Source organism: Arachis ipaensis, chromosome B5, assembly GCF_059453495.1.
Source record: "Arachis ipaensis isolate K30076 ecotype BB chromosome B5, ASM5945349v1, whole genome shotgun sequence".
Classification (NCBI taxonomy): domain Eukaryota; kingdom Viridiplantae; phylum Streptophyta; class Magnoliopsida; order Fabales; family Fabaceae; genus Arachis; species Arachis ipaensis.
The window spans coordinates 9,394,210-9,405,620 of record NC_142440.1 but is presented as its reverse complement, the minus strand read 5'-3'; the positions used below and the strand labels follow the sequence as shown (position 1 = coordinate 9,405,620).

General features: G+C 33.2%; 2 protein-coding genes across 2 annotated transcripts; one reads left to right on the top strand and one right to left on the bottom strand.

Annotated features, from left to right (window-relative positions):
• Positions 1-326: 326 nt before the first annotated feature.
• LOC148563331 (uncharacterized) lies at positions 327-4,376 on the bottom strand. The gene is made up of 6 exons (XM_088489042.1): positions 4,174-4,376; positions 3,102-3,254; positions 2,254-2,460; positions 1,475-1,627; positions 1,161-1,388; positions 327-725 (listed from the first exon to the last, which is right to left on the bottom strand). The coding sequence occupies exons 3-6, from the start codon at positions 2,446-2,448 to the stop codon at positions 327-329; spliced, it is 975 nt and encodes a 324-aa protein (XP_088345168.1). The 5' UTR covers positions 2,449-2,460; positions 3,102-3,254; positions 4,174-4,376.
• Positions 4,377-5,791: 1,415 nt separating this feature from the next.
• On the top strand, positions 5,792-10,888 carry LOC107642806 (methyl jasmonate esterase 1). The gene is made up of 3 exons (XM_016346282.3): positions 5,792-6,280; positions 10,259-10,399; positions 10,509-10,888. Exons 1-3 carry the CDS (start codon positions 5,891-5,893, stop codon positions 10,794-10,796), a joined length of 819 nt encoding a protein of 272 aa, XP_016201768.1. The 5' UTR covers positions 5,792-5,890; the 3' UTR covers positions 10,797-10,888.
• The last annotated feature ends 523 nt before the right edge of the window (positions 10,889-11,411 follow it).

The window sequence follows — 11,411 nt, the reverse complement described above, 5'->3', positions numbered from 1 at the left end:
TGGCGACATATCTATTCTCCTAGCATTGTAATTACTTCCAAAGATGTAAAATCTGTGATCAATTATACACAAAGCAACAAAAATTCAAAATCCACCATCAATTTTCAACAAACATTTCTTGGAATCAAGCCATCACCAGTTGCTACACATTCTAGTTCAAGAGGAACTTTAACTAGTTTTCCATGGATCTTAAAACCTGATATAATGGCATCAGGAACTAGGGTTTTAGCTACTTATATTCCTCACAAAACAACAGCAACAATTGGCACAAATGTTTTCCTATCAAGTCACTATAATATTCAATAAAAATTCAAAAATAGCAATATTTAAAGCAATTTCTTCAAAAATGGCAAAAGTTCCTCCGGTTGAAGTTGGAACACCATGTCAATCAGACTCTTGTCCCTTAGAATGCTAAGGCCAGCCTTCATTCTATCATCACCGCTCAAACCAGGAACATCTCTCAACAGTGTCATTAGCTTCATTCTGCGCTCAGCTCCTTCTTTCTCATGCTTAAAACAAGAAACCATATCAACTAAAACAGCTGTGTGTTCTTGATAAGCACCTTTCATATCTCTCATTGAGTCTACTACTATGTCAATTACTTCCTCACTTTTGCTCCCTCTTTTTCTTTTATTCCTTTCTATATATGAAGCATTAGGAGCAGCAGAAGAACTAGGAGCAGCAGTAGCACCGGAAGCAGCAGGAACACCAGGAATTGGAGGCTCCTAAAAATTGAAAGCAACACCAGCAAGAACATCAGAAGATTATTCAATATTTATAGAAATGAAGAACAAGTAGCCTAACTGATTATACATGCTCTACACTTGTATATACAAGCATTATCTCTGCCTTGGCCAGCAAGACTAACAACATTAACTAACTAAACAGAACCTAATAGAATATTAACTACCTTGATTCTAATTATGTTTGCATAATTACATTCATATCCTTTTTTTCTTTATTATTATACTCCACAGAAATGAAGACCAGTATTTCTATCTAAATGATCAACATGATGGGAATAGTTAAGGCTAGTCACAGGCACAGGTTAAAGTAAATGAACTAATGAAGAATCACACTAAAATCCAAGAAAATACACAGCAATAGGATCAACAATAAGTAAATCTATGTATATAAATTAGAGTCAATTGCTTACGTACTTGAGAATCAGCTTCATATTCCATTTCGGTCTCTTCCAAATTTACTTGGGTGTTTTCATTCACTTGCTGATCACTCAAGGTTGCTTCGCGCTCAGCCTCCATTGTTGCAACTGCTTGAGTTACATTTTCTGCATTGCCTCCTTGAGCCCTATCTCTATCAAATGCTATTCCCAACTCCTCAAAATGTGGAAATGGTTTATTATAGAGGCCATTAGCATTAGGATGAGACTGAAATTAAAAGAAAATAAATAAGCAATTAATATTAAAAAGCTAAGATAAATAAACTTGTATTAAGAAAGTTATTTAGAATTTACACTCTTCCATTCATTGAAAATTTGTCGCTCCACCACAATCATTTTATCTTTGTCGTTCCAACCAAATCCACTCCCAGCCGTGCCCATCATCTCAACTATTGCAAAATATTGTCTTTTTAGCAATTTCACCCTTGATTCAATGTGTGGATTAGCCTAAACATAGCAAAACAATTTAGAATTATTACTACTCTGTATATGACACCACAATTCATCCAAGCATAACTAAATATAGTGAATGTATGGAGCAGTAATAATCATTCAGTTTTTGAATAACCAACTTATTATGAATAAGGTAAAGTTTATATGTAAGTTGAATATAAAGTTTCTTTATTTAATTTAACACTGCAATTTTAAGACTATATATATGAACCAATTCGTAATAACACAACAACCCAACAACATAAAGATCACCAAAGTGCATCTATGAATTAAAATTATGCATTTATAAAAAAGTTGACGATCATATAATTTGAATCTAAATCAATGATGATAATATAATATAGTCGCATTCATAGATCATGCATGGTATCTAAATCTGAAGGCATCCTTCTTAACATATCCTTGATTTTTCAATTTTGTCTAAATTATAATTTTTATATATTCAAACTAAATTCTTTCTGGTCCTTTCATCTCTATCCCATCATCATCTTAAAATAAAATGAGAGCACAGTAGTAAAGCATCTCAATATAGAAGCATAAATATTTTGTAAACTATACAATTATAACACAAATATAGAATTATAAACAAAGAAAACAAGTATTATGTAAAAAAACTGTACCTTAAGATCACATCCAGGGATCTTTTCATGCAGCATTTTTTCCAAATATTTTCCATAACCGGATTTAAACGTACCATTGTCACACTTCCAAGAAGTAGTTGCAAGCTCTACCAAACACTCAACTAATTTTGCATCTTCGTGTGGCGTCCATTGACGCTTAGTTTGTTTTGAATTAAGTCGAGTATTCTCTTCCATTTTCTATAAAAGCTTTGATATAAAAATAAGATGGAATAATAAATTTCTGTCTAGAAACAAACAAATGTATAAAAGCATATATTTCTCCTAATGCTAGCAAGCTGAATTAATACTCATGCATGTTACTATTTTATAAATAATAACATAATTGATTTCTAATTAATCAGTAAAGTGTTACTATCTAGTATCTAATACAATTGGTATAGGAAACTACAATTTAATATCAGGAAGTTCTCAATTGAAGCATATTTTATTGCTTGATTGGTTTTATGGTATCAATCATAAACTCCCATTTAGAGTAGGTGACACGATTCTTAAACTAATTTTGTTTTGATTAATTTCAATCAAACATTTGCATCTAAACCCCTGCTTGAGAAGTGTAAAGAGGCCATAAAATGTAGCTCTATTTTGGAAAACTAGTTTCATGGTAATTTTCAAATGCATGATACTTATTAACAAAAATCAATTGCAAGTTTTTTAACATAGAATCTAATACAAAACAAGCTTTTGCTCCAGCTCATGTTCACAAAATAAATTCCAAACAAAACAATATTTTACAAAAGAAACTACAAAGATACTATATAACATGCAATATGGCCTTCATGTCAAGTTGTCAACACTAAGTTAAAAGAGGTTTTTGAGAAGAAGCCTACCTGAGAACCCTCAAATTTGATATGCTTCACTTGATTTAATTGTTTGAGAAGTAGAAAAGCATGAAGTCCTGTTTGTGTGTCCTTCTCACATTTCCACAGAGTGATATCAGCAAAAGCATTATGAGCAGACAGTGGATCTACCAGTGTAATACACTGTGATATAAAACCATAAGCACAGTATCTGAATCTTTTCAAATGTGAAGCAGAAACATAGATCGGACAGCTACTTGGCTTATAAGATGCAGATTCAGCTTCTTGTTTCATGAAAAAACTAAAGAATACCACAACCAATAACCTTTTACACATGAAATATTTAATACATATTTAATACATATTTCAGCTTCAAATTTAGTTAAAATTGGCTTATTATTGACTCTAAATTTAACACATGAAATACATATTTCAGCTTGTACTGTTCTTCCTGAAAAACAAATAATAGCAACAGAATTTTTTAAAAATCAAAGTAACAAACAAAACTAAAGGAAATCTTGTAATACACAGCATTGACTCTAAATAAATATGTACTAAAATACCCCTAATAACAAATATGTACTAAAATACCTCTAATAACAAATATGTTTAGTTAAAATTATTATTGACTCTAAATAAATATGTTTAACATGAAACCAATTTTCAATATGAAACTAATGGCAATGCCATGGCTAATCAAATGTTCTTGAAACATCAAAGTAACAAAGAAGTTAGGCATCAGAACAAGACAGAAAGAAACATTAACAAATTCAAAAGATCAAAATTCAGCAATTATTATATAAGATTCAAAGAAAACGGCAACAAACAGAAAGTGATCTTCAAGTTTTGTTCAAGAGCTGAAACTATACAACAGAAGCAGTTAATAAATCAGGCAGAAAACAAATCATCAAATCATCAAAATCGGTGACAACAAGCTTAAACTCTTTATTTGAGGCAAATCATCAAACACCATGTTTGCATGCAACATAATCACAGAGAGCATCTAAGAAATCAAGCAAAATAGAAAATAAATAATCAAATTAGCAGTCTATTGCAGAAAATTAGTGTAATATGATGTAGAAAGCATAAAAAAAACTCAAACCTTAATGAGAGATTCGAAGAGAATTCAAAGAGAATTCGTAGAGAGAAGCAATGCGAACATGAACTCGAAGAAGAGAAGGAGACCAGTCTTCCGTTTAGGGTAACGGTGGCGCCGGCGCAGCTCCGGTGGCGGTAGCGTTGGTGAAGTCTCACTGATTTGGGGACAAAAACAAAGCTCTGCTAGGGTTTCGCCGTTTCCTTCTTCAGAGAGAAATGAAGAAGAAGCTGAAATATGTATTAAATAGCAGGGGTAATTTAGTCTTTTTGTTTCATTATATACATTCCAATGAGATTGGAATGAAAGATAACCAGGGAAGAGATGGGAATTAAATTGGTGGGAATTCAATTCCCTAGAACAAAATGTACTTAGGAATGATTTTCTAGATCTTGAACCAAACATGGAAATAAATCATTCCCATATCAAAATTCCTGGGAATATAGTTGCATTCCCTCCAACCACACACCCCCATAGTTATCAATTAATTGAGCTGGTTGGGAAAATTCTCAGCACAGGAAAAAATTATAAAAAAGCTTTTAAGTATACAATATATTAGTATTTCAGTAAATTTTAATTGTTAATCTTTTATATATATATATATATATATATATATATTATAATTAAAATTAACGGTTAAAAATACTGTAAATCAGTGTGATGTACACTTGAAAGTTTTTCCAAGCAATATTCTAACATGGACTCGAAGATTATGTTTGATGAGGTGCCAAAAATCTAGTAAGCCCAATGGTGCGAGAGCAAACAAGAGTTATTACAAGGGAAAAGTATGCATGGGAGCGTGGCCAAAGTATATACATAATGTGCGAACAAGACCAAGCGATCAAGAAGGATCTTTAGTTATCTAAACTACAAGAGCTTTTCTCTTGCCTTCACCACATTGCAACCACCTCTTATTAGCATGCATCTTAATATGTATGACAATTGACAAATATTTAACTAGCTTTTTTATGAATGATGAAGAAGATATATCCATAAATAAATGTATTCAATATTGTCCTATGTGTTACTAGTTAATTGTCTTTGGAAATCTGTGTGGCCGGCAACACCCGAATGCCGGATATATCAAGAGGAAAAAAAATTGTATATACACAGAAAATGTTTTCAAGAGGCTAGATTATCTTTAAAATTTGACAAAAGTTTTAAAAATATTCATAAGTTTTATTTTATTTTAATTTTGTTTCAAAAATTTTCGATTTGTATCAAATATATTTTTAACGACTAATTTTTCAAAAAATTTAAGACCGATTCAACAGCAATTTCATAAGAACAACCCTTTAACACAAGCAAATCAAATATAATTTTTATGCATTATTGTTAGATTAGTCTTAAATTTTTTAAAAATTTAGCCATGAAGGATATATTTGATACAAATTAAAAACTTTTTGGACAAAATTGAAACAAAATAAAACTTAGACATATTTTTAAAATTTTTGTCAAATTTCACTTATCCTAAATATAAAAAATCAACTCTTAATTATTAATAACATAAGTCATTTTTTCTTATGGATATAATAGTACACAATTTTATTTGCGTAAAACTAGAAAATTAAATTCATATTTTATAGCTGTCATACTTAATAGTCTTAGCCTATATCATTACGTAATTGAATTGGTAAGAGAACTTTTGGCAGCACGCATTAGAAGGTTTACATCATACAACAGTGACGGAGCAAGGAGAAGTAACTAGAAAACCAATACGGATATGGAAAAGGAGAAGGAGAGCAACAAGAAGAGAAGGCATTTTGTGTTGGTTCATGGTGCCTGCCATGGCGGTTGGTGCTGGTATAAGATATCTGCTTTGTTGAAATCTGGTGGTCACAAAGTGACAGCCCCGGACATGGCTGCCTCCGGGATCCATCCAAAGAAGGTTCAAGAGCTGGCTTCCATAACCGAGTATGTGGAGCCACTGATGGAGTTGCTGGAATCTCTGCCTTCAGAGTCAGAGGAGAGAGTGATATTGGTGGGTCACAGCTTCGGCGGTATCAGCATATCCATGGCCATGGAAATGTTTCCAAAAAAGATTGCAGCTGCTGTCTTTCTATCTGCTTTCATGCCTTCTCCTGACCGAGGCTTTCTCACTCTCCACCAAGAGGTGATAATAACTGCCCTCTTCTTATTCCTTCATTCATAATACAAATATTATTTCTTCATCATCCAATATCTCCTCAAATACACATCATTATAATTTGTACGCGAGATTTACAATAATCCCAGCAGTAAATTAAAGAACACAGTGATACAATATACAAAGGTGCGTTCTGTGGTGGCTGTAATATTTCTATGACTACAATAGCTATCAGGTGTTCTCCGATTATAAGTATATAGCAAGGCTCCGGAAATTGAACCGTCATTAAATCATTTTAATTATTGGTTTATTAATTTAATTAGTTTAATTTTGGTTTAACTGAAATAATTATTTTATAATAAAATAATAAAATAAATATACTAAAACATAATTATAATTTAATATTATTTAAATTAAAAATATTATATCAACCACAATATTATAATTTCATCTAAATATAAATCAAAAGTCAAATTAAAAAAAATAACCAAATATAAAATACCAACATTAAAATTTGCCATCAATAATTAAAATACAAAAAATTTACTGTAATTTAATTCGTCGAAATCATTTATCTAACAATAAATTTTAATTATCAGCAGCCCAATATCAAGAATAATGAATAGCAAATCACAACAATTATACAAATTAACAATTACAAAATAAAAAATAATACTACAAGAACAATAATTCATCAAATTAACAAAATAACAAGATCAAAAACATAACTCAGATATGAATAATTATTTAAATTAATAATGAAACAAAAATACAACAATCAAACTATCAGAGTACCAAAACACAACACCTCTAACAATTTATCATAATACCAAATTAACAAAATAAAAAACATAAACTAAGATAAAAAATAATTATTTAAATTAACAATTGCACAAAAATACAGCAACCCAACAATCAGAATCAAAGATCAACATTTCAACAACAATTTTACAAATTAACAATAACAATAATATGAACTCATATCAACACCACAATAAAATTTAAAACAATTAAAACTAAGAAACAATAACAATAAAGTACTGGCAGCAACCCAAATACAATAAAGACATTTTGAAACTCGAACGGATGATACTGGAACTCGAAGCCTCGAACACGAGATGGAGAGGGAGCTCAGATGAGGGCTGAACAGTCGCAAAAGCACAGCGATACCGCAGTGGAAGCTCGGCCAAAATAAAGGTCAAAGCGTGGCGATAGCAGCGGGCTAGAACAGAAACGAGGGTTGAAGGCCTGAAGCTCGAACAAGCGACAGAGAAGGAGCACAGCGGAAGAAGCACAGTGATACAGAGGTGGCGAAAGCTCAGAACAGACACTAAAGCTCAAAACTCACGGGCAAGTGTGGCGACTAGACGTGTTGCGATGACGACGGCGCAGTGCGGACGGCGATGGCTGGGTGTTGAAGAACGGCAACGAGATAGAGTCTTCCCCTCTGTTGCGCGCCTGCGTGCTTCTTTTCTATGTGCTGTGGAGAGGCCAGGGAGGGAGAGAGAGCTTAGGGATAATGAAAATTAGGGTTTTGAGATTTCAAATTTGTGAAACAGCATCATTTGGAGTAGTTTTTAAAAATCGGCCGATTTTTAGTTTGGTCAGACTGACTAATTTCTGGCTAGTTTAATATGTTCACTTGGTTTGTGTTAGTAGGGAGGGTCAACACAAAGGACCGACTGTACAGATTGAGAATTCTACAATAGAATGATAATTTATGTGTATTGTGTAATTAAGAAAGATGTTGAGAATGTACAACATTTATTTGTTACTTGTGAGTTCTCTTGGCAGGTGTGGTGTGTATGAATCTTAGCTTTTGGACAGAAGTGGACTGCACCAGGTAACTTGAAAGAGCACTTTGAGAGTTAGAGATTCATGCCAGTGAGAAAGGAGCAACGGAAGCATTGGCTAGTTGGGTTTTTTCTGTGTTATGGATTATTTGGCTACGACGGAATAATGCCATTTTTCAGAGCAAGACAACACGGGTTGTAGACTGTGTGGATCAGTCGTTTTCATGTGCTACAGAGTGGTGTGGTTAATAACTCAATGTTGTTGATGGCTATGCCGGAGATGACATAAGAGTTAATTTTCATGTTTTAGACTAGTTACTTTGCTCTACTTGAGTGTTGAGATCTTTCTTTCAAAAAAAAAAAAAAAAGTTTTGGCCCGATTTTTGGAAGAGAAGGTTTCTCTTATTACCCGAGTCGTTATTGTCACCGACTCACCGGTTCCCGATTTGATCGGTTTAACCGATCAATTCGAACCAATTTTAAGAAACTTGGTCTTTACATATAAGAGTGGTTGGTGTTCTTGCGTGAATAACCTGGGTGTAAGTCGATTCTGGAGAGTCGATGCCGAGTTGTTGTCCTCAACACTGAGTTATAGGTCTCGAGAGTCCGAGCTCTTCATCCGGGGGTAGATCACGTCGTGGAGGGTGTGAACAAAGGGGGAGTGTACCTGCAAAAAGCACTTCGATACTTAAGTTAGTATTGTGTACTCAGTGTTTAAGAGGTATATAATAATTCTATGAATATAGAATGTAAGACATGAAATAGAACTTATCATGTCCCCTAGATTAGATCTAGAAAGTTTCTTTAAAGGCATAAAATTATGACCGTTTGGTCATTAAGATGAAAATGATGGTCATTAAGTCGTAATGAAGGTATTGGTTACAAGCAAAGAATGAATGATAATTAAGCTCGAGTTATGACTCAAAATGCACAATGAAAATCGAGTTATAAGGCGACGGATCACTTGGATTTTGACTTTCAAATTGGGATTGTTAATCATGGTGAAAAAACACTAAGAGAAAAGGTAAACTCTTTGAAAGATTATTAATTACAAAATTAGATTAATTTATGCTAGAAAATTTAAAAATTTAAAAACATTAATCTTATTCTAGAATTCGTGAAGGATGAGGTATGACTAAGTTAGGGTTTTTGGTTTGTTGTTGACGGCGCATCGCACCAGGGCTTGGACATTTGGAGCACATTTCGGGTAACTCAAAGAAAGAGCACTTGTCGAAGGAAATCCACCGTCAAAATTGTCGGTAGCAGCTGGCGTGGTAATGGCAAGCAGGTACTTGTGGTCAAAGAAGATCAGACTTCGATTGGATAGCGGTGACCGATGAAGACAGATCGAATGATTTAACTACAGCAATGTCATTACTTCCATATTTAACTACGACAACATTAGTGACTTCTAGTTCTCACATGGGAGCTCGCAATCTATTTCAGAGACCAACGACCTCCATTGACACCGCATCTCCAACCACCAACCATAGATACTTCCGAAATTTACTCCCTTCAACTACCTATTTTTGAATAACGACTATTAACTCCGCTCTCCACTCTACAACACAACATCAACACATTACGATGACAAATGCTCCGATGACAATCATTTCTTAGCAGAACATAACCGTTCGAGCAATTGTCATTGCTAGTCTTAGAAAATCTCTCTATTTACAATTCAACCCCACAGTAAAAAACCCAAAAGTAATTGTGCTTAACATGTTAAACAAAGGTTAATGAACCCAAACTGACCATATTCTTTTTTTATTGGACCACAGGCCTAATTACATTTTTTTACAATTGACCTTGTTTTAGATATGACATGTAGGTTTTCAAATACTTTGGGCCTCTCCTTGAGAGAGAAAAGCCCAACCCAATATTATCCTTTCGTCTTATGTAACCTCTTAACCAAGTTTGTCCATTCTACCTTTCTGCTTAGCACAGAAAAAAACTGGCTTTCTGGTTTCTAGTTTCTACACGACCCTTCGTACTTTTGTAGTCGTACTATGCAAGAAACGCTTTTTTATTTCTTACCCAAAAAAAGAAAATTCTTGTATTGATATCCCTTTTATTCACGAATCAATAAAATTGGTATTCAGTTGTGCTAAACTAGATGAATTTGAGTAGTGGTGTTATTTGATGCGAAAGAAAACTTGTACATGAATCAATTCACCGAACCTTAAAATGATTTCATTCGCGAAATTCGCAGTATAACCAAAGAAGGGACTCTAATATGGACTCGAAGATTATGTTTGACGAGAACGCCCAGGATACTATTAACCCAAATGGATCTGTGATATTTGGGCCTCAATTCTTAGCATCCAAGTTATATCAACTGTCTCCAGTTGAGGTAAGTATTTGATTTTTCAAACGTTTTAAAACACGTAAACCTAATTAATTAGCTGATTCATTTTAATGAAAACAAAGCTAATGAAATCAATTAACCTTGACATAAGCAGGATATGGCCCTCGCAATGTCATTGCTTAGACCAACACGTGTCTATGGAGACCAAGAAATGTTACGAGAGCAAACAAGAGTTACAAGGGACAAGTATGGGAGTGTGGCCAAAATATACATAGTGTGCGAACAAGACCAAGTGTTGAAGAAGGATTTTCAACTGTCAATGATTGAAGGGAACCCAGAAAGCGAAGTGAAAAATATTGCTGAAGCTGATCATATGCCCATGTTCTCTAAACCTCAAGAGCTTTTCTCTTACCTTCACCACATTGCAAACACCTTTTATTAATTAGCATCTGAATAATGCATGTCTCCCTTTATTTAAACTAGAATGAAATAAAATAAAATAAAATAAAATAAAACCTTGTGGGGATATTCTAATACAATTTGACTCTTTAATTTATTTTAAACTTCTACCATTTATTAAAAAGTATTGAATATTGATTCATATAGACCCACAAGACCGAGTAGGTTTGATAAAGTTTTTATCTAGATGTGTATGTTAGGAGTGTCCATATACGTCTTTTTCAATATATATATATATATATCCTCTTTAAAAGTTAATTAATTTAGTTTGGAGGCATACATAGTATATAAAATTAAATTATTCTAAATAAGATCAAAGTTTTGATTCCTTTGAAGATTGTACTGTTTAAATTTCAAATTTGCTTTAGCGATATCCTCAGGTCCCAAAAGCCGCATCATGTGATATTAATTTATGGTCTTGAATCTGACATACACATGCTTACCCATTGTTGTAATCTTTTTTCCTTTATCTCAATTCGTTTTTCCTTTATCAGTAAGTATACAGAGAGGCCATGTTTGAATGTTGGAAAAACAATAGATGTATGTTAGATCTTTTCGTTTGAGGTGTTATTTTCAATATAATTTTGGGCTTCTAGAT